The sequence below is a fragment of the Rhodamnia argentea genome, chromosome 4, assembly GCF_020921035.1.
Source record: "Rhodamnia argentea isolate NSW1041297 chromosome 4, ASM2092103v1, whole genome shotgun sequence".
Classification (NCBI taxonomy): Eukaryota; Viridiplantae; Streptophyta; class Magnoliopsida; order Myrtales; family Myrtaceae; genus Rhodamnia; species Rhodamnia argentea.
In genome coordinates, this window is record NC_063153.1 from 12,844,897 (window position 1) to 12,867,861 (window position 22,965).

General features: G+C 40.0%; 3 protein-coding genes across 5 annotated transcripts; 1 reads left to right on the forward strand and 2 right to left on the reverse strand.

Annotated features, from left to right (window-relative positions):
• The first annotated feature begins 9,454 nt into the window (after window positions 1-9,454).
• LOC115746749 (protein trichome birefringence-like 14) lies at window positions 9,455-14,275 on the forward strand. Of its 3 annotated transcripts, none has more exons than XM_030682654.2 (6): window positions 9,455-9,739; window positions 10,393-10,621; window positions 10,978-11,166; window positions 11,419-11,646; window positions 12,339-12,537; window positions 13,010-14,275. In XM_030682654.2, the coding sequence occupies exons 2-6, from the start codon at window positions 10,468-10,470 to the stop codon at window positions 13,836-13,838; spliced, it is 1,599 nt and encodes a 532-aa protein (XP_030538514.1). In that variant the 5' UTR covers window positions 9,455-9,739; window positions 10,393-10,467; the 3' UTR covers window positions 13,839-14,275. The 3 variants fall into 3 exon arrangements, with proteins under 3 accessions (XP_030538514.1, XP_030538512.1, XP_030538515.1); XM_030682652.2 differs by having other exon boundaries at window positions 9,456-9,632; XM_030682655.2 differs by lacking the exon at window positions 9,455-9,739 and adding an exon at window positions 10,774-10,863 and having other exon boundaries at window positions 10,523-10,621.
• A 458-nt stretch (window positions 14,276-14,733) lies between these two features.
• Window positions 14,734-18,429, reverse strand: LOC115746703 (protein LAZ1 homolog 2-like). Its single transcript, XM_048277667.1, has 9 exons — window positions 18,243-18,429; window positions 17,359-17,566; window positions 17,025-17,081; window positions 16,570-16,678; window positions 16,215-16,399; window positions 16,054-16,142; window positions 15,731-15,980; window positions 15,204-15,437; window positions 14,734-15,056 (listed from the first exon to the last, which is right to left on the reverse strand). The coding sequence occupies exons 2-9, from the start codon at window positions 17,506-17,508 to the stop codon at window positions 14,841-14,843; spliced, it is 1,290 nt and encodes a 429-aa protein (XP_048133624.1). The 5' UTR covers window positions 17,509-17,566; window positions 18,243-18,429; the 3' UTR covers window positions 14,734-14,840.
• A 2,718-nt stretch (window positions 18,430-21,147) lies between these two features.
• On the reverse strand, window positions 21,148-22,691 carry LOC115746706. Its single transcript, XM_030682594.2, has 3 exons — window positions 22,412-22,691; window positions 21,735-21,856; window positions 21,148-21,581 (listed from the first exon to the last, which is right to left on the reverse strand). Exons 1-3 carry the CDS (start codon window positions 22,539-22,541, stop codon window positions 21,258-21,260), a joined length of 576 nt encoding a protein of 191 aa, XP_030538454.1. The 5' UTR covers window positions 22,542-22,691; the 3' UTR covers window positions 21,148-21,257.
• Between the last annotated feature and the right edge of the window lie 274 nt (window positions 22,692-22,965).

The window sequence follows — 22,965 nt, forward strand, 5'->3', positions numbered from 1 at the left end:
AGGATGCCATTTATATTTCTCAAGGAAAAAATCAGCTGTCTCCTTTCTAACGGCATCATAGGCAGTTTGGACAAGCACAGTTTGGAAGGCTCCCGTGTCCAAAATAAACCCACCCGTGTGGTTTGGTTTCATATGAAAAATCGCGGGGTCTATCCCTAGGCGCTTTCCCACCCCACTAATGCCCGTGACACTAACTGCATAACTAGATGTGTTGGGAAGCAGGAGTGTCGTCCAGGCTGTTCCTCTGATTAGAGCTTCGTCCCCAAAATGTAAGCCTGCATTGGTGCCGGTCGATGAACCCGGTAGAGGCAGGCAGTAGGACATACGCATTTTAGTCTCATCTTTATAATGAAAAAAGATAGATTGCGGCCCGATGCCTAAGCCTAGAATTCCGGCTATGGTATTATTTTCTCCTATCTTTTCCCATGGAAGGTTGTGGTTTTCGAGGCCACAACCGAATGCGGTGTCTGGAAATCTTTTGACAGTTCCTTTGGTTGTCCTCAAAGCCAAAGGTTTCTAATCCAACCACCCCTCTGCTATGGCAATCAAAGCATTCGGTTCCAGCATAATTTGTTTTAAAAGTGCACTAACTATTCATACATTCTTTAGGAACACAATGGGTGTCATTGAAAGGTAACGGCTGACCTGACGGCGATTCACTTCTCTTAAAGTTACCTTGCCTAATGTAGAAGCATTCTGCGCATCCTTCACATTACATCCATGTAGTGACAGTGCCCATATCCACGACCAAGTAGGGAACACAGGGTTGGGAGCCAACAGTCAAAGAAGTTACAAAGTAACCAAGGTAATGGATAGTGAGTCGAGATTGTAAGGTATAAGGCTTATATTTGGCTGTTTGCTTCCACTCTACCGAACTCAAAGCAATGGAAGATTCAAGTTGGCGGACACGAGCATCACATATCTCAGCGATTCTCTTGTATCTTTCCTTGAGGGTAAGGTTTTCTGGAAATAGAGATTTATCAACTCGATCTATTGGGATTAAGCTGATACTGAAGCCATGGGTTCTGGACCAGATGTTGGTAAGGAAAACGCAAAAAACTAGGAGTGCCACAAGAGACATGTGAAGGAGCCATTTTCTCTTGCTTTTGCTATCGGTGTATGTATGCATCTACTTTAAAATGGATTATATACAAAATCGGTACTGCAGCATAAATTTTACTGGTGCAACTCGCAATGAATATGATGCCAAAAAGAAAACAACTCATGCAGACCTCCTAGACTAATTAAATATCTGTTGATTCTGTTGTTTCCTTCTTATTAACTCTCTTTTGTCTGTTGCTAGCATTAAATATTATACATTTAGTGTGTGATCTCCTTTCTTAAAGTCAAATTACATTAAGGATTTCTTTGACAAGAGACCCATGGACACTTGACAAGAGGGAAAATTGCTGTTTCACTCTTGAACTTGTTATATGGATTACGACTCAAATTATAACCTTTTAGTTCATACAACGTAGTCCTAAACCTTTGAGTGAAATTACAATCAAGTCCTCCTGGCTAAGACTCGCTTGAAACTGCTAAGGTGACAATCCTATCATCATCGGCTCATCTTATGTGCCACAACCGGCAATTAGAGATGGACAAGTTTACTCAAAGCGACATTATTTTGCTTAATTTTCTGATTTTTTTTTTCTTTCCTTTCCCTTCTGGTTGCTATTCATCTTCTTTTTTTCTTTGCTTCTTTTCTGGAAAAGAAAGGGAAATCTTCATGAGCGAAGTTGAAGCTGCAAGGACGGGGGGAAATCTTAACGAGACAGATTGCCACCAAATAACCAAGTTTTCTCGAGAAGGCCTAATTTCCTAAATCTCGAATTTTAGGTTTAGTTCCAAATTTATCTCGAACCTCTTTTTTTGTCTAAAAAAATCTCAACTTTCATTTGAGTCCAAATCTATGCTTGTTGCCCAAGTCACCATTAGTTGTTTGACATGGCACGCCACGTGTCAGACAACATAAACGATAAAGAAAAAAAAATGGAGAGAAATAAAGATAAAACGAAGAAAAAACTAAAAAGAGAGAGACGGTTGTGGCCACTTAAGCTTTAAGCTCTTGGAGCCATCGGGACAACTAGCTTTGGTGCGTGACGGCCATGACCGTTGGATTTTCGAGGTACGAAGCACAAGGTGGCCATGGTCACTGGAGTTCCTAGCCACAAAGCTCGCTGGGGCCATGGCCGCTCCAATGTTGAGTGCGACGTCCTTGGCCGCTCAGCATGATGATTGAGCAGAGAACGTGAGCAGACAAAGCTCTATGTTTGTTTAATATCTGGAGAATTGAGCTCCGTTTACATCGTGTTTAGGAATTTGATTCGGAAAATTGCTCAGGAGTGTATCCTACGTTTGCAGTTCAAACTGGATCCATGTCAGCTGGTATCTTTCAAGAACGTGAATTGGGTTTAAAGGATTAACTCGCAGTAGAGCAAAATGATGGCATCGCTCTCGCTTGCTTATCTGCTACCCATCTTAACCCTCCAGAGAATTTGCCCATGACTGCTCTTACTTTCAGTGGCTTCATTCTTACATATTTGGGCTTGCAGTGAGGTCTTACCTTTGAAGTCTACCAGTAATTCTAAGCTCGTGTCTTCTCATTCTCAAGTGGCCTGGCGGCCATGGCCGCCGTCGCTCCTCTTTCCCACCCTCCCTTGCTTGTCCACATCTCTGTCTGCTTGCGTGCTCTGCTCAGTCACCACATGCTTGCGGTGGCGATGGCCATGGCTGGTTAAGTTTCGTGCTCGCTGCGACTAGGAGCTGGGAGCGGGAGCAGCCATGGCTGCCTCTCTCTCTCATTTTTTTCTTCTTTTTCTCTTTCTGTCTTCGTTTTTCTTTTCCTTATCATGTATATTGTCTGATGTGGCAGTACACGTCATTGCCATCTTGGATAACTAACAGTGACTTGGACGACAGACTCAAATTGGTCAGACCCTCTAAACCCGACGACCACTCCCTACCCTTGTCGGATCGAGCCGTTACAGGCCTACCGGCTTCCGTCTGATTCGTCCCCGAACAACATATCCACTGGAGGGGGTCACGTCGTGATATCATATTATGACATCCTAAATTAACTCACTCGAGGCATTGTCTATTTTGGCCCATTCCATACATGTGGACACTTTGAGGCAAATTAGGAGGACACGTGGGGCTATGGTAACCATGACTCACTTAGTCGTGGGATCATTAAATCTCATTAAAAGCGCGTTTGTTTCGAAAAAATTTCTCAATAAAGAAAAATGCTTTTGGGGCTAGAAAATGACTTTCCTTTTTAGGTCAAGGGATTCATTTTTCCTAATTTTAAGGATGTGTTTTCTTGGACTATAAATTATTCTCTGTCGATCGGTCATTTTCAGCAAATCAAAAGCGTGAAACTCTAAAAAAGCTAATTCGCAAAAATTCTTTTGTTTAGATAAAAATGTCATGACTTAAAATTAGAAATTTCAAGTTAATAGATTATTAGTTTAATTAAATTAACTAATCTAACTCAGACTCTCCAAAGTCCTACCAAATCGCAACTTTGGTTCAAGTAATTAATGTGCAAATGCCTTTTTTAAATTTCGGAGTCGCCACTAATCGTTCTATGTAGGCTGATTAGAAATCTAAATAAAATATTGGGAGAAATACTTTATTTCTGCGAACCGGAGATTTTAAGTTTGGGGACTTGATTATACTAATATTTCTATTAATGCCCTTCCGGTACTCATTTCATGAAAATTATTTGAGTTAGCAATTTTCAAAGATTTTGATTTAAAGTTTCAAAGGTGTTTTGATTTTTTTTATTTAAATGAATGCAATGCATGAATGTAATTGTCTTCTAAGAACACAATTATTCTAATAACATGACAAATGACAATTGTCCTAATATGACATGAACGAGTGACGAATTTTTTTTTTTTAAAATTTGAATCTTAATGACGTGCAGAACAACATGAATTCTAACCCGCATGTTATGCAAAAATGACATGAATTTAATGTAAATGACATGTGATATTAGACTAAACTAGTCTGCTAATTCAAAATGAAAAGCTTTTATTCTAAATGACGTACAAATGCGAAATGGCATCAATGACGTGTCTAGCTAATAACATGCAATAAATAATACGACAAAATGTCAAGCTGAACTATATGATATGACGAGCTTTAATGACATAGCAAAATTATATGACATGGCTAATCAATGCGGCATGAAAATGACATAACGGTTATGCGACTAGGTCTATATGACATGCATATGTAAAATAAAATATTCAACCTACATGAATGGAATGTTCTAAACTATATGCAATTTACATGAATGAGATATTTTTGGTGATTTTGAATGCATTTTCGGAATGATGAAAATCTAACATGAGTTGGTTAAAGATTATCTTGAAAGATTCGGAATTAACTTTCATTAGATCTCAAAATTTTTTATAAAAATCTTTTACTCTTTTATTTGCATGTTTTTAAAATCAGATAATGATGCAATCTCACTGATTTATGGATTAATTTCAAATTTGTTTGATTTATTACGCAAAACCCATGAGACAGGTAATCTAAAAAATCACATCTTCCTAATTCAAGATTGGATAGACAAAGTTTGAAAGAAACTTTATCTTGTAAATCTTTTTGATATTTTTTTTTCGTAACAAATCAAATCACTCTACATATAATGCATGATCTTTTACGAAAATATTTTTTGTCGGGGTTAGTAAGGCAACGGTGAAATGCTGTAGACACATGGGATGACTAGGACTTGGGTTGACTTTGTCTGCAAAGAAAAGTCAAAAGAAAGCTCCACAAGGCTGTTGTCGAAGAAGGTGGCTTGGACTATATTCTCCTCTTTTCTCTCTTGCTTCTTTCTGACTTCTTTTCTTTTCCCTATGTGATCAAAGACTCTCCGAACGGTCTCACTTGCGTCACAAACGTTTGTCCTGCGGTTTGATAATATTGAGCTCGGCCGAATTTCCAATGGGCTCAACCCAATCCATTCAATTCCAGAACCTTCCATCGCTGGTCCGATTAAACGCGGGATGTAACGTATGAATACTGAAATTAAAACTAACCTAAATGTAAACTGAGACTAAGATTAATCTCTAATTTTTTATACAAAAATTAAAAAATAAAAAAAAACTAGTCAGAATTTAGGTGTCAACAATAAACATCCTAAGTAGTTGGGTATTTCAACAGGTCTGTGCTATGTCGCATCACAATTCACAGTCAATGAACTTTGCCGGAGTGATGGATCCGATGAAATGTCAACAACCTTTCTCGTACGCTGTCAAGTTAGAGAGAAAAAGTTCTAATGGTGGAGAAGATGGTGAGCTCCCATGGGCTGAAGATTGGGCCTGTGAGTGAAGAAAGACTCGTAACAGGGAAAGATGGGCCATAAGGACTGACTCGTGTGGATGGGCCATCAAGAGAATGGGCCGTCGTAGTCGAAAGCCCATTCAGATGAGCACTGCTTTAGCTGCTCTGGGAGAGTTCGAGGGGAATGGGTTAGCTATTGTGGATCTTAAGGACGTGACATCCACGCCTTGGCTGCCTGATGGCGCAGCCCTTGCTAGGAGCCTTTTCCTCAGGAAGACGTCCCACCGTATCTCTATCCCTACGGCTTCCCTCTCTGTCTCTCTGCTGCGGTTCGGATTTGCGCTTGCCATGCCGAAATCGACATCGCCAAGCCATGACCTGGTGGCTTTGCCCGAGGCTAGGTAGGGCCTAGGGAGTAGTGACATTTGCTATCGCAGGCCACGGCCCCGGAGCCCTCCTCTATCCTTAACGAGCATAGAAACAAAGCTATAATTGAAACAAAATATGCATGCCGTACCAATTTATGATGTTTTGTAACATAAAAATTAATTTGGGATAAATATGGTACGGGTGTACCACTTCGAAAGTTTCTATGACATAAAACTAATTTGAAATAAATATGAAACGGATGTGTCGGTTTGGGATTTTTGATTGTATTAATCCTAAACGTTGGATCTATCCAGCCACGCGCTCATATGCATCTCGCATGTAGCTGAACCGCTTAAGAAAAAAAAAGCGGCAGTGTTGCAAATATAAATTTTCGATTGTCGGATGAAATTAGAAATATTCAGAATAATTTTCAATTTCCATGGCCCTTTTTTGTACTTTAGTCAAACGTCAACCATGTGACTAGGTGGTGCAGGCGGGGGACACGTACTCTTCAGCACCTTAGCATGCGGGGTACATCGAATTTGGATTATCGAAGGTAGCTCCCCTGTGAGTCCAATGTATGGGTCCCACCAAATATAATTGGTTTTTATTGATGATGCCCGTGACAACCACAATTCGATAAAAGGAAAAAGTACTAAAAAAAATCATAAACATATCGCATTTATATCAATTCACTTCTAAATATTTTAATTGGATTGCAAAAAGTCCTTCCGATAAATTTAGGTCAGAAATCACTAATGTGGACGTTGACTGTCCCACGTGGTACGATCGTCACTGACATGTACATTTTTGTGTGTTCTTTTTTTTTTTTCCTTTCCCTTTACATTTAGTTGGTGGCCGGTGAGGGCTGGCCTTGCCAATGCTCACCACACCCCCCCCCTCCCCCAAACTCTACGCGGGTCCATGGCCCACCGGGTAAAAGAAAAGGGAAAAAAAATAAGTGAAGAAAAGATTTGAAGAAAATTATTCACGTCAACATAATCCAGAGTAATAGTATACTAGCTATTGTTATCATTTGATTGAGCAATATCTATCATTTATGCTTAACGCATATGGGTGTATCTAAAGGGAGCCTCAGAAAATACTTCTCGAAAATGCGTATTGACCCCATTGAGTTAAAAAAAAAAAAAAACCTTTACAAAAATACACATATCTCTTCCTTGCCCCCAAGATTATGTAAATTTTTTCGATTTCCAAGATTTGAGGACATGTTCTTGGGAACTTCTATGTCATGAAAGGACTTCCAAATTAAGATGTGTACCTTAAATTATAATCTTGATTATGGAATCTGAGATAAAATTCAGTATCGTTTTCCTAATTTGCATCATGCTTCTATATGTAAAGATGATGTCCAAGCACTAGATACATCACTTTCGCGACCTAGTTCCGGTAATAGTATTTGTCTATAAAAGCTTGCTCCCTGTTCACCCCTTAAGAAAGCACTTATGAAAGTTATATTATTTTGCTTATGCTTACTCATATTTTATTATTTGATTATTATCACTTTGGATTTGTTTGGTAAATATGTTGATGTTGACAATTTCTTATAAAAAAAATATACTAAGATATATTACAAACATGTTTTGTTCATACTAGAATTAACGCTTTGGAGAATACCATGCTTTCTCTTTTTGGTTTGGTAGTAGTCGTAATCAATAAAATGATGATAAGATAATTTTTTTATCTACTGTGTGAGATTGACAGCATGTTCTGAGTCGCAAAAAATGAATAGCCAATAATTAAAATTTGTTGTGTGATCCACTCTTTCAAGAATTTGTGGCCCACAACATGTTATTATTCTCATGGTCGCCAACAAAATGTTATGCTAGCAAAATCCTCTCTTAAAAATCAAGTTTTTGATCGCAGTAGGATTGTAAGAAATTCTAGATAATGGTGCTGTTATGCTAGTGCTATCCTTAGAAAAATAAAGGGATACCCACTAGAGAATTAGACAATATAAAACTCCTAGAGCAATAGATGAGTGGCAACGGGATAACCGTCCAAAAAGTCCTAAATCTATTGTGCGGTGGCCAATTTAATCATAAACCTTGATTGTGCCAATTTAATTCTAAACCTTCTAATGATTTGCTAATTTTATTCTAAACCTTTTAATTGTGTCAATTTAGTTATAAACCTTTTGAAGTTTTGCCAATTTAGTTCTAAATCTATTATTTAGGTAATTGATCAAAATGATTACATTAACAAACCTTCAAAATGTTTAGGACTAAATTGACAAATTGTCAAAAGGTTTATACTTAAATTAGCGCAATTAAAATGTTTAGGACTGAATTGACCGTCGTACAATGGGTTTATGGCTTTTTGAAAAATTGTCCCAATGGCAATTGTTTTGCACAATCATTTGAATAATTCGTTTTAAAAATCATGCATGACAAGTGCAACCGTTCGCCAACTTGAGCTTTGTGACGATCCAACATATGTGTTATCTTCTATTTCATTGTCCTTACTGTGTTTCTAATTTATTAAAATACAACTCAAGTAGGGTTTTGAATGACAAGTGCGGTGATTTTTTCCTAGAAATTGCACTGATTTTTGTCTTTTTGATGTTGTCTTCTCTTAGCGTTGGTCCAAGAGAATAAGATTCCTATCCCAATACTTGAACACTAAAAAAGAAAAGAATGCACAATGCTCATCTTAAATTAATTGTTACTAAGCAGATTCCTGTACTATCCTATGTAGGAAACAGACATTCCTACTTTCAAAGAACTACTTTATTTCTCTGTTTTCCAAAAAGATTGCTTAGCTGCCTATTAGCAAATATCACATGCATGCATGAACAAAAATTAGTGGTGAGTGATTTCGGATTTCGTATAAATTCTATCCGGAATCTACTTGTCAAAATAGGTTCCTCATTTTTTGGAACTTAAAATTTACCACGCATACTCTAAAACCTAGAACCCACTTTATCATAATTTTCGTAGTCGATTTCGGTGTCTACCAAGTTCAACTTGTATTCTTAATTAAACAATTACAATGAATCATTACATTTCATGACTAGGATTTGCTGCTACAATTCACTGACCACAATTTATATTTATATCCATTTCTTTTCGAGTGCCCATTATTTGAGAACTTATCGTATCGGCAATTGCCAATTAAGACGATTATGGAAATTCTTTGAATCAATCAAGCCGTAAGAAATCCAGTACACGTTTTCGATATGTTAGCGATATGAGAGATAGTCATCCGTTTATTTTCAAGTGCCATATACCATCATTTTAGGGACAAAGAAATTCTTATAGATCTACAAGAAAAGTGCCACGTGTTACCACCTATAGCAGGGAAAATAAATTCTCATAAATTGACAAAGTGAGACAAGCAACATATTGCGAAGGTAGGTCAGGAGTCTATTTGGCAGGCGACGCGAAAATTGGAAGATTCAACACTTATATTGCGTCACAATTAGCTTTCTTTCTGGATCCTATTATGAGCTAATCAACTCCTACAACCTTTCTGACAAAAAAAAAAAAAATTCCTCCTACAACCTTATAATTTCCAAAAAAAGGAAAAAAAAAAATCCTACAACCTCAGAAAAAAAAGGGGAAAAAAGAAATGATGGATGGTCAACATGAAAACGAAAAAAGAGAGGCATCATTTGACTTTAGATGAGCTTATCATAGCTTCACTTAGGCTCCTTTTTTTAATCGATAATCACGTAATTAACGCGAAAATTCCCTCGGTATACGCTGGCTTACGTTCCTTATTCCGTACGGGTCGCTCTGCAATTATACTACCACAAGATCTTGTAAAAAATATTATGCAGATGCGATCACGAGACGCGGGTTCCTCCCTTTTTCTAACCATCACCAACTCTTCTCGTTCCTTTTTCAAATCACTCTGTACCCAAATCGTCGTCCTTCCCCTACAAAAAAAGGGGATTCTTTTTCACCTTCTGGGCTTGTTCTGGGCGGCTCTGTCTCTCTCAGGTACGTATGCATCACGACCCAGATGCAGTAATAGCTTGTGTTAGCTCAGCCTAAATCTGCAGGATCAGTGCGCTTTTTCTTGCTGGTTGGGATGCTGTTTTCCAAGTGTTGGTTGGGTGCTGTGGCTTCTCATTGTCGATTTAGAATGTTGAAATTTGATGCTCTGTTTTGAAATGGGAGGAAGCGAATCCAATCTTTGCTTCTGGGTTCAATTTAAGATTTTCTGTAAATACCTACACATGCCCACTTGAATGTTGAAACCCTTTACCGACTCCTGATATCTGATGTGGGTTTCATTCGATGATGAGGTTCTATCTTTGTTTAACTAAATCAAGATTTATGTTTGGAGCTAGAGGTTATGTTCATTTTGTGTTTCAGATTCACTAGAAATTTGTCGCACTTGTTTTTTTTTTTCGAGGGGTGGTTCATTTAAATTTTGGAAAACTTGTAATATGCAAAATGAAGGAATTTAATTCATGGCGAACCATTTACATGAAATGCATATAGGTAGAATGTTTAAAACCGGATCTTCATGAAATGCATATAGGTAGAATGTTTAAAACCGGATCTTCATCATGTGACCTGAACATTCTCTGACTCAGTTTATTGTTCTCAAAAACTCCGTCTCTGGCAAATCCTCTGTCTATGCCTGAGCAATAATTTCCATAGTTCATGCTTAATGCAGATGTCTTGGATTTATGTAGTTGTTTTTCGAATTACCGGCTTTTACAAAAGAAGGCTTTAGTGCCACATTTTGCAGTGGAGGACCAGGAGGACCTATAATGCTCTGTTGACAGATGAAGTAGAGCGCTTTTTGCCTTTGTTTGCGTAAAGGATGAAGGGAAACTTTTATGGTTTGAGGGGCAAACAGCTCTCTCTTATGCTCATTACTGTTGTCTGCATGAGCATTCTGGTGTGGGCATGGGAGAAAAATCCGCTCCATACGTCCTTTCTTCATCCTCAGAACATATGGTTGCCCCTAACTTCAGGTTTGCCTCCAAAGACTTAGTATATACTGGTTCTGTTTCAGCTTTAATGTTGATAGGTTTATGTAATTATGAGATGCGTATCCATATTCCTTTGAGATAACCGCACAAAGAGAGTGAATCCAGTCTGCTTCGTGTGTTGGATTTTGTTCAAGGTGATCTGTCAGGCATGCACTAATTAAACTTTGGAGTCTCACCTATACCGAATGAAACTGGATGAGTACAAAAGCTTATGCTTGTAACTTGTAAGTAGACATCATCAAGAAAATTAAGTACTTCAACAAAAACAACATAGCCAATGAGGAATTTAACGTATAGTGGTTAGTTCCTGACTTTATCCTGCTTTATGTTTGGCACAGATCTACGAACGGAAGCCCATGTAGAGACCGTAGTTACATCTCAATCACCTGAATCTAGTGGCAAAGATGAATCCTCTATTGCAGAGGAAATGACAATGAAGGATTTAGATGAGAGAGAATTTGAGATAGCCCCTACAAAGGGGATGGTTGATATCGGTGGAAATTTGACAAACCGAGTGGAGGAAAAAGGTAAGGTACTGCTTCCGCTTGATATTGCTGAAACATGTATGTCAGTTACAGAGTACTTCTCATAAATCTAAACATGTGTCCTTTTCGAAATATAGCTGTGCGGTAGATCGTTTCTGTCTGTTGTGCTGCTTTTGTTTACCAATTGTGGTCACAGTATAAAATTGTCATGAGCATAATGGCACGACCAAGGTATTTGTTACACTCAAGGCCTGCGTGCTTGAGGTAATGCAGAAACTGCTACTATTTTTGCAGAAGAACCTTCAAAAGTGATAAAAAGCGTGGAACCTGAAAAGAATGAAACTGCTGAAGATTCCTTCAGTGTCACTGAATCCGGAGGAAATCAGGAACCTGATTCAGGAGTAGATAATTCAAAACAGGAAGAAAGAATGGATTTTCAAGTGCCTTCTGGTTCTGAACATTTCAATGCTACACTGCCAGTCGAAAACAATGAGAACCCACCCATTCTAGATAAGAAGCAAGGTGAGAACTTTCTTCTTTCTGATGTTATTCTGTTATGCTTTGTGCAATCCCTTGTTTCTAGTCATAGAATACTTGATAGATGGAGTGAAAAGCATTTTTTGCTTGAAAATGTATTCAGGGTATGTGTATTTGTACTTAATTGAGTCAAAAGCTCATTAGTGAAATATTCTGAACCAAGAAGATGGAAGAAAGGAAAAAGTGATAGCATGGACTCTGAGTACATAGTAGCTGTCCTTATCATGTATGACAATTCTGCTGTTGTTGGTTCCTGAAACCAATTCAAAGAGTAAGAAAATGATTTATTTTGACTTGCCCAGGACTTCCGGCTGTGATAAGTTTAATTGTACAAGGATTTCTTCTATCTGACTAGGTTTAGTTAGTGGTTACCATGAATAGCTTGAGATAGGAATGCTAATTTGCCACTTGGATGAATCCTTTACTACGTGGTAACGATTTAGTATCTGCAAGAAATTTACTTGTGGATTGATGTCAGTTTCAATGTGCTAGGGAAGAACCCTTGCAAGTTATATACATAATTTATAACTGTTGGTTTTGTGGAAGTCCCATTGATGCAATCGTCATTTGTGGTCAAATTGTCAACATGCTCTCAAGTCCTCAGTTGATTTTATCTCTGACTTTTATGCATGCTATGGAGGTAGCTATCGCTAACTATATGACCTCTGACCTTTCAGCGGCCTGTAACTTTGCCAAAGGAAAATGGGTTGTAGATGATCAGAGGCCTTTATACTCTGGCTTTAGTTGTAAGCGATGGCTTTCGGGAATGTGGGCTTGCCGGATGACACAGCGCATGAATTTTGACTATGAGACGCTTAAGTGGCAACCTAAAGATTGCCAGATGGAAGAGTTTGAAGGTTCTAAGTTCCTGAAAAGGTACTCGTTCAGACCACAAATATGTAACTGAACTTTGTCAGTTGTCTTTGTCAAAGTAAGGTCGTTGCATGATCAAGAATTGGAGTCAGCTCTTCTGTTAAGGGTCATAGCTATTCTTGACCTCTGGTAGGTGCACTCGACATACCCTTTTTTAACAATGTTGTCAGTTCTCATCTTGGGGTTGAGCTGCAGTAGTTTATTGATCACAGTATGAAGAAAGGAATTCAGGCTCTATTCTGACCACCTTGTGTCGGAATTGTTTTTTTCCTGATTCAATTGTTCAATGCCCAAAAAGTAATCTGCTTTTTCCTTTCACGAAGTGTAGGAGAAAGAAAGACTCTCAGCTCACAGTAGAATTTGATTCATGTTTATACTATGGAGCAAGAGTCCTGCCTTGTGACTTTACTGTTGTGTCATATATCATTGACTTCACTGGACTTCATCCCCGGTTACCGAATTATGTTCCTGTCAGGATGCAAGACAAGACCTTGGCCTTTGTTGGAGATTCACTGGGTAGGCAGCAATTTCAGTCGCTAATGTGCATGATCACTGGTGGTAAGGATAGGCCTGATGTCTTAGATGTTGGAAGAGAGTATGGACTGGTGAAAGCAAAAGGTGCAGTCCGCCCTAATGGGTGGGTATACCGATTCCCAAGCACCAACACCACTGTCCTCTACTATTGGTCCGCAAGTTTGTGTGATCTAGAACCGCTGAATATAACAAATCCAGCAACTGAATATGCCATGCACCTAGATCGGCCACCAGCATTTTTGCATAGGTTTATCCACAGATTTGATGTTTTAGTTCTTAACACTGGCCATCATTGGAACCGAGGTAAGCTCAATGCTAATCGATGGATAATGTATGTGGGTGGTGCACGCAACACCAATAAGAAGATTGCGGAAATTGGCCGTGCGAAGAACTTCACCATCCACAGCATTGTGAGTTGGGTGAACTCACAACTCCCGAAGTACCCTCGTCTGAAGGCATTCTACCGGAGCATCTCTCCTAGGCATTTCGTGAACGGGGATTGGAACACAGGAGGGAGTTGCAACAATGAAATGCCCATGTCTATAGGCAAGGAAGTGTTACAGGATGAATCAAGCGATGTTGATGCAGAGAGTGCAGTGAGGGGGACAAAAGTTCGGCTTTTGGACATAACGGCATTGTCGCAGGTTAGAGATGAAGGTCACATCTCCCAATTCACCATTAAGGGCACACCAGGAGCGCAAGATTGCTTGCACTGGTGTCTGCCCGGCGTTCCCGACACATGGAATGAACTTCTTTTTGCTCAAATTTAGACAGAAAATTTTACACTTAACATACACTTCTGGGGAAGCCACTGCAACGCCTTCCCTTCAATCCTGTGCTGATGCATCACTCTTTGAACGGCCACAGCAGGTAGTACAACTTCTCTCAAGAGGATTGACATTACAAGCACCTGTTTCTCAATACCGAACTGTTCCTGTATTACGTTACAACAAGACATATGATGGGGGAGTGATGGTCGGTGGCAGGAAGAAGATTGATTGTGTTTTGTGTAGTTTTGTACCTTAAGATCCTCCAGTTTAAATTGGCGTCTGTTCATTTGTTGAAAATTATGTAGTGAGATTAAGTTCTTTGAGAATATAGCTTTTTAGGGGGTCAAAGCAGAACCAGATGGCATGTACTGGCTACATTCTTTTTTCATTTGGTCTGATATTGAATATATTCAAGCATCTGTGGTCACCTTGAGGCACTTCTACACATCCTCGAGGCCATTCCTTGGCGATTGATAATCGTTGGATCACGAAAGAACAAATCTCGATCCATCGTTAAAACTTTTGAAGTATTTATGTGGTACGACATCTCTGCAGGATCCGGAAAAAAAATGCATTAGGGTCCGACGTTCTTAGAATAGTGAATTGATTCCTCAAGGGACCATAATGGCTCCCCTACACTTTGAAGCATGGTTGTCTAGTCCATGCGCTCTCCCTTCCTCCTTTGCAGATTATAGTGGCGGGACTCGGTCATGGAAAACATTTTTTATGTTGCTCCCGATCCTCATGGTCGGATATTGAATCGATCTTAATGTCCTAGAATCCAGACATGTTCGCCAGCACAAAAACCGAGCGGCAGTTTTTAATTCTCTCTCTGAGGATGTCGAAAAGACCGTTCTTCGATTGGCGCAAAGCAGAAAAAAGACCAGCATACAAGCAGCAACCTTTACTTGCTCAATTCAAACTCAAGTCAATACATTTCATGAATTAACAAGTCGAAAACTGCTCTCTGGCATGTCCTGCTCTAGCTTACAAGGAATCATTTCATTTGACTAATCTCTCTTCTATGCTGACAACAGTTTCACTCTTTGTGCCTTCGCCTTCGAGTTCAACACGTTCCTCGGCCTCTACCTCTTCCACTTGTTCATCCTTTTCATCCGACTCCTCTGATCTTTGGTGGATCGTCTCCTGGATCTTCGCCACCCCCTTTTCGACTGGCTCTATCGCTTGATTTATTGTCAGCACCACATCCTTCACCACCTGTTTTCAAAGACACAAGAACAAGATTTCACGCAGATGGATAAAGCGAACCACAAGGCATTGATCTAGTGAAACCAAGCCAACTTCTGGGGACAATAATCGCGTGAAAACAAGATTTTTACACTAACTAGTGGGATGCAAGCTTACGTGATGACCGCCTTCGACAATAATGTCCTGGACGCTCTTGGTGACGCTTGTACCAGGAACCTCCAACTTCGTGTCAGTCTTCTCAACCACGGCCTGTTCCTCTTTGTCACCCTCTTCCAACTTTATTTCGGCGACTGTCTTCTCTGTGGTGACTTTTGGGCTTTCTGCGATTGGGACGTAACGGTAGGGCTCCACCGGAAAGACAAAAACATGAGCAACAGCTGCGATTGCCATCTGTCAACAATTTTAACATCAATTCACATCCTTGCAATAAGAACTGGGCTTTTCAAGATAAAAAAACAACCAACCATATACAACATGCCGGTGTACCCAACCAAGTAAAATGATTTGCATGAACTCTAGTTGTCTTTGTAGCAAATGTTGTGTACGTACAAAAACAAACACCAGTGAAGACAATATGGAATCAATGGTCATGGAATCACTGGTCAAGAGCAAACACAATTCAGTGTGCAGCTGGCCAGTGCTTTGGCTGTTGGTGACTATTCCTGAAAGAAGCTCAAGCTTACTTCTATGCAGATAAGGAAATCTTGCAATCCAGTTTGCAGCTTTCCTTCCTTAGGCAGAACATGAACGGTACATAGAAGTGCAATCCCCACGCCTTGCCACCAAGTGGCGAATACAATAGCCTTGAAGCTGATGAACTTAGCCAGCGGCTTTATCGATTTAAGTCTCTCATGAGTTGCGTTATAGAACTGAACAAGGCAAAATAATGCCCACATCTGGCTAAAGTTAAGTACCACCGCCATGTACGGATACCTGCAAGAGAGGACAAGGATGACGGATGTGTAGCAATGGGATATACTATAGAGTGAAAAAACCTTCCTAATACCCGCAATACCATTTAAATTCGCCGTCACAGTAGGCATCGAGGAGCTCCAAAATAACTGCTAAAAATGCACATACTGTCTTGGGAATCATCTGGACAACATCAAACATGTTAGGAACCCTCGTAAAAAATCTAACCGTGACGGTCCAAAATGAGTTACTCACATACCGCACGAGACCGAATTTCTCGATGGTGAGCAGATCTTCTCCAAGAACACTTGGTTGAAAGATGAAATTCCAAACTCTGCTTCCTTTTTTATTCGGACTTGCGCTTGTGTGGTCCAGGAGTGGCCTTTGGAGCAATTTCCTCGATTCATCTTGAAGTAGTTCGATCACTTGTCTCTCACCGCCTAGCATGAAGAACTATTGCATGAGCTTAAGCAGTAAAACTCATCTTTGTCTGCATATATTCAGACCGCCGAACAAAAACTCCAGCAAGAAACCGATTGAATTGCACCAACGGCTCTAGGTAATATAAGAAAACTTTTTCCAAGTTTTGAGTACGTATACAATGACCTACCCAGACAGGCAATCAAGTATCTTCCAAAAGAATACAAAGCGAATGCTTCATAGCAGTTTCTCAATATGTCACATGCGAGAGACAATTTCGGGTTCCACAATGAGACCATACGCCAAAGAAAAACAAGACGGTTAGATTGGATCAATGTCATTGATTCATAAGTCATGCCATAAACACATGGCGGAAGCAGGTTATCACAACATACTCCTCCTTTTTCCCTTTTAAATTAAAGAAACTGTGCACAGTACTCAATATATAATCTTTTTTAAAGTTTCTTATTGAAACACAATGCATGTTGGCATATTAAGTGGAAGAATCTAGTTAGCACAAGTTTAATTTTGGGTGATGCAAGGAACCTGGAAACCGTTAAGGAGAAGAACCAGTGTGCAGATAAATTTCACTCGAGCTACTCTAGGGGAGAAAGACATAAATTAGACTTCAAAGACGGAACTTACCGATTCGGTCGCATAGACTGGAACCATGAAAAGGACCGCAACTACCCATTTTTGTTCCTAAAATTGGATTAAAGCAAGACAATTTTAGCAAATGTTTATCCAGTCACTAAAGCATGAAGAGTCTTTCTAACAAACTAGAGAACCATTTGGCCCCAATGATTAAGCTAACCATTAGGACATTTAATAGGAAGTCTCGGTGTGCGTTTCCGATATCATTTAGAAAATGACACATACAGAATATCAAGTTATGCATAGATGATACTCGATTAGTTCCATCCATCCATATCCCTCGGTCAGATCGATCCATCACATTATAAAGGAGAAGAGAGCTTACAGCGGGATTGGTGTAGTACTTGAGATGCTGAAATATGAGAAAAAGGGATAGGGCCAATGCTACAAGTACGAAGCATGCCGCGACGATGACTGCCGGTTTATGGAGGTTGCTATAAATGGAACCCGAGACTGAGGAATAAGTCGATTCCATCCTTTGGACATCTTCCGACTTCCAACTTTTAGAAGAAATCAATGGGTGCACCCTTAACCTATTTCATGATGAAATTATACATGAAAATTTCATTTTGCAGGAAGAGCATTTTTGCAGATGGCTATCAAATCATGACATGCTTGTTTGAGAGTTACCAGTACATAACCAAATTCTCACACACATAGGCATCTATCAATCTATAGTATTCTTTAAAGGAGAGATTCCTCTATAGCCTCTAAACTCGAAAAAAACCAGACTTGTGCTTCGCTTCGTTTTTTGATTATTTGAAACTTAGTCGGACTCTCCGACCCAATGCGGCATATACGGCATGGGTAGCGCACATTCGGTATAGCCTCCTTCAATGAAGAACGTGGAAAATTCCTTCCACAATCCCGGACGGTATAATACTCCGAGCAATCCACTCAGAGTTGTCCATTGTCCCTCAGTATAACTCACTAAAACTGCAGACGAATCAGCCGCGAGAAGATTGCTTCAATTATGCCATTCCGAAGACCAAAAAGAATGAGCAAAGTTCCGCCGCATCGCATTAGCTTGCATCACAGAATTCGGAAAAACACTTTTTGGGACGTGGGCTTGCACTCACTTGGTGCACTTGCGATTTTCAAAACGGAAGAAACTGTAAGGAAACTAGAAAATCATGAGAACATCAGGAAAGAAAAGAAAGAAACAGACATGCCTGCACTTCATTTAAGGAAAGAGAAACCAGAAAGAACCTCTTCAACGCATGATGAAGTCGGAGAAGCGGCGTCCCGAACGAGTGTCGAACCCCTGAAGAGAATGTGCCATTGATGACCGTGAAGTCGAGAAGGCTTTTGCAGCGTGTGGGAGAAGATGACGAAGGTGAAGAAAGAGGCCAATGTGGCGAAGTGAACGTAGCAGTGGCTTCTGGTGAACTGGACATATGGCGTTGACACGTTCTCGAAGCTCAGTTTTTTCTAATGCTGGTGCACTCGACACGTCGGTTTTGTAGGGGGAAGGCCTTTCCATTCTGCTCCGTCATCATCTTACCTGACCCAGTAAAGAGGTTTTACATAAATAATAACTCAATTATTAGTAATACGAAAATGATTTTCGTGTGCGCTCAAAATGAATCTACAGTCAACGTTAGCTGTGATTTCCGATTAACCATGAGCGCTTATGAACGTGTTTGATTTGGTTTGAAGAAAATCAAAAGGTCGTATTTGAATTACCAACCCGCATTAAGTAGGGGTGAGCGATTTCAAGTTTCGTACAAATTCTACGTAGTTTCTGGAATCTACTTTGCATATCCTGAAATCTGGTTCTAATCTTGTGAAAAGTTCCAAGGTCGGTTCCGGATTCCACTCAAGTTCCACGTGTATTTTTAATTAAATGATTGCAGTGAATCATCACCTCTAATAACATCTATTTTTGTTGTTACAATTCACTGATCAAAATTCATACATAGAAATACAAATAAATATAAAACATTAACAAAGTAAAAGTCTAAGTTATAAATATCGTTGAAAATGGAAGCTCGGATTAGTGGTTTCGGATTACATGCTTACCATCGAGCGCCATGGAATACCTCAAGATTCGGTGAAAACATATACCAAGAAAAACACAAAAACTTATTGTAGATTATAGGTTCTAGGTACCTGGTGGTTACCCAATTTTTGAAACTCGGAACCTCCCTCGCATACCTTGAAACTTGAAACCTGGAACCTGCCGGTTCCCTACTGGTTCAGTTTCAGATTTCCGGTCCTACCCTAAAACCATGCTCACCTCTAGCACTAAAGGTATTTTTCTCTTAATTTTTATGCAGAAACCTCCATAAATCCTGGAACCGGGTGCCAATGAAATTGTGCTTGACTTAGTTTGACATAATGGGCCCAATGCGTTTTAGATGCACGAGGAGCACGTTACGATTAGAGCTCTTAGCAATCTCCATGTTTTGACACGCCAAGCTCTCTTCTCCGTGAAAGTTTATCTGTGTTCTTCATTTTCCTGGGGTCAAACGACCCTGGTGTGAAGCTGCGTTAAGTTTCTGAGTAAACATGTTAGGGATGAGGATGGTTTAGTGGGATTATAAATCTTAAGATATGTCTGTATTCTCAGTTTTCGTCATCAGGTTTGAGCCTCATTGACATGAACATAACCGAGGAATGTTTTGCTGGGTAATTTTGCTATTCCCGTGTCTTCTTGTGGTTTATTTTCAGATGTCGACTGGACCAGCGGTACATAGGTCACTTGTACAGACGAAGATATGCTTCAATTGTTTAAGATCATAACTGTGTAGTGTTTACAGCGGAATGTGCCGACATGTTTGGTCCATAACTTTGCCAATGACATTAACTGATAGAGAAATAACAGTTAATAAGAAAATGGCACTTTCAGAAGGGAAAATAATTCATTGGTAATAGCAGGAGATCCAGCAATTCTAATTTTGGACAGTCTAAAGCTTTAAAGTATAAATTGCTCACAGTTATCTTCCAAATCCGAAGTTCTCTAGATGCAAGAAATGAAGCTGTTGTCAAATTTTTGCTTCCTTTTTTACTTTGCTTCTGTTACCTGTGCAACATGTTATGCATATGAATGTCGCTGCTCTTTGGTGGGTTTTAAGTTCTTCCTCATGCTATCTCCTTAAACTAGGTGGTGGTCGCCATGCAGTTGCTAGTTTGCGATGTGTAGAGGGATGATTGCTTTGTCGCCAAGAACACATGCTTAACAGAAATTGACTCCTAAATAGGTCCTATAGTTTTGCAGAGAAACTCCCGGTCATGCTGCGGGATGGTAAGAAGCTTCTAAGAAAACTGTGTTCTTTCGATCAGTATGGTAATGTCTTTCATCACAGTAAATTCCACGCTCCATTGTCCTTTTTTTCTGAATCGACTCGGGTTTTGATAGACAATCTATGCCTGTGCACAGCCAAGTTGTGCTCAGCCTCAAGGAGCATAGACAGAGGCTATGGATCTGAAGGTTTCGATTAGCAGAAGAATGGAGTTTCTTGAGTTCGATTGATGGATATGAATGGCTCTTGTAGCTTAGATGCAGACCATAAATGGAGCTATGACTGCAAATGAGATAGGATGGCATGCATTAACTAAACCAGATTTTCTGTCATTTCTGCTCTTTCTTTTTCCCTAAAGAGCACATAGTGAACTATCAAGGCTTCTGTTTCACTGCATGTTCAATGACACTGAGAACAGCAAAAGCATGGGATTACTCCTGCTCTGTCTGCTCATCAAGCAGATAGACTCATTTGTTGAAGATACAGTACTTGTTTTTGACAAACTGTGTGATTATTGTTGTTGTCAGCAACTAAAATTCTGCATGGAAGGTTCGGATCTGGTCTTGGGTGAGGCGTCGCAATTGCAGCTGGTCTTGGTTGAGGCGTGCTTTATTGGTGTGCACTTTCTTTCTCAAGTGACCAGCAATTGCAACGCCGATTTTTAATGTTTATACCATCCATGATCAAAAGTTTGCCTCTTGACTGTGACGACAGATTAATGTCCTAAAGGCCATATAGCTGTGGCATGAGTCATAGCTGATGAATTTACAAGCCAATTCATGTATATACAGCTGAACAGAGCGGTGCAATTCATTACGCATAGCACGAGTGATGAATGCGAGCACGCATCAAAATTAAGTCAGACTATTGCAAGATTCCTTTATTCTGTAGAGTATCAAATGTATAAGAACACATCATCTCCTCATACATGGGAGACGTACCCAACATCTCAACAAGCTACAGAATGGGAAGTGAATTCTCAATCAGGCAGAGTGAGAATAGAGAGCATAGGCTCCAAGTTGGGGAACCGAGAAAGAAGCTCGGACCGCTTAGCTAACTCAAAGTCCTGGAACTGAAAGGCCGGTGCGCAAGTACAACCCACCAGAGAGTAGTGTTTCTCCGCATCCCTCGGGGCAGCTTTGAGCACGGAGCCATCTGGAGATATGGTATAGTCTTTCGTCGGAAACGAACCAAACCATACATTGGGAGGCACTGTGTACTGTGGTTGCTGATTGTCTCCAACCAGGTCGGAACCAATGCAGGTTAATTTGACACTTCCATCTTTCTCATTCAACTCCAATACCTGAAAAAAAGTATTTTGTGTGAAATCTTTGTCTTTTATATCCTAAGGAAGTGAAGTGATTGTCGTGAATCGAAAAAATTTCAACTGAAAGTAGAGGCAAACTCAAGCAAATCATTCCTATCAAAGACATGACAAACTAGAATTCAACCATACCGTGAGAGGTTCTCCCAGATAAAAATGCCAGGTCTCAGCACAAGGTATACGGTGGAGGTGCGACACACTCCCCGCTGGCAGCATAAAGTAGATGGATGTGCTCACGGGTCGATCAACCTTGTCTGGATTAAGCAATTCGAAACAATTCAATATACATGTCATGAGAAAAAGAGGGAAGTAACCAAAAGCAACTGCATTTCATGATTCCCTGGCATTGATGTGCTCTGTCACTAGCAAACAATTGGCAAAAAGCATGGAGCATAGACACAGAAAGATCAGTAATTCAGACCATTGATTTTACTGCAGCTCTCATCAGATATTTTGAACTTTAATTTGGGATCACAAATTTGTACTTTAGTTTTCCTTTCCCTGATATGGCATCCCCATCCAATACCCAGATCAAAAAGTCAACAGTAGCATCACTCAGATAGCTAGAAATTCATTCATAAAATAAATAAATAAAATCACAACTTTAGCACAATAATTCCCACATCAGCAATCAGCATCTGCAGCTCATCACACACTACCCAAACAAAATCAATGATCCACAACAGGATATAATGACTATTAGTTGGAAAAAGAAGAAGAAAGAGATTGAAACTGGGAAGGTGCAAGTTTTAGGACATAAACAAATGACATAAAGCTGTAGACCTCAAGGTGCACGATCAAGAACTTACATCGAGGTGGAAGCTGAGATCTGGAGAGGAGAACGGAAGTGTCCCTGAAGGTCTCCGAGAAAAACCCACCTTCCGGGTGGGGGGTGAGCTTCAGTTTCTCCACAATCCGCGACGTTGTTGCAGAATCCATTTCTGGGCTTCCTTCTCTCTCTCTCTCTCTCTGTTTTCTTCGTTTCACGAGAACTGAAATGTACCAAACCAAGTAGAAAAGAAGAAGAGCTATGCGATGGCGATGGCGATGGCGATTTTCCCAGGTGTTGACCGTGGTGGGTAAGGATTGAATGGAAAGGGACGTTGAAACAGATACAGAAGCAGCAATTGTCAAAAGGATTATGGTCAGGCGACCGATCGCAATGCTGGTTCTGGAATCAACTCCGTCCAGGCCCCGTCAGACTTTTGAACGGGCTTGGTTGGGCTTCTTTTTAGATGGTCCAGCCAGGCCCGCTCAGTTTCAAGTTCCCACGTCTGTCCAGATTTGATGTTGGGATTTTGATCTTTCTAGTCAGGAATAAACATGTGCATGCCAAGCATTGATGTGATGAGCTGCAAGTTTG

Coding starts and splice junctions, on each gene's coding strand:
- LOC115746706 (XM_030682594.2), bottom strand. CDS start 22,541: ATGGATTCTGCAACAACGTCGCGGATTGTGGAGAAACTGAAGCTCACC. Junction 21,857..22,411: donor ATCTCAGCTTCCACCTCGAT/GTAAGTTCTTGA, acceptor TGCTTAATCCAG/ACAAGGTTGATCGACCCGTG. Junction 21,582..21,734: donor ATCTGGGAGAACCTCTCACG/GTATGGTTGAAT, acceptor ACTTTTTTTCAG/GTATTGGAGTTGAATGAGAA.
- LOC115746749 (XM_030682654.2), top strand. CDS start 10,468: ATGAAGGGAAACTTTTATGGTTTGAGGGGCAAACAGCTCTCTCTTATG. Junction 11,167..11,418: donor AAACCGAGTGGAGGAAAAAG/GTAAGGTACTGC, acceptor CTATTTTTGCAG/AAGAACCTTCAAAAGTGATA. Junction 12,538..13,009: donor GGTTCTAAGTTCCTGAAAAG/GTACTCGTTCAG, acceptor TGTTCCTGTCAG/GATGCAAGACAAGACCTTGG.
- LOC115746703 (XM_048277667.1), bottom strand. CDS start 17,508: ATGGAATCGACTTATTCCTCAGTCTCGGGTTCCATTTATAGCAACCTC. Junction 17,082..17,358: donor AGTACTACACCAATCCCGCT/GTAAGCTCTCTT, acceptor ATCCAATTTTAG/GAACAAAAATGGGTAGTTGC. Junction 15,438..15,730: donor ATTTCCTTATCTGCATAGAA/GTAAGCTTGAGC, acceptor AATTGTTGACAG/ATGGCAATCGCAGCTGTTGC.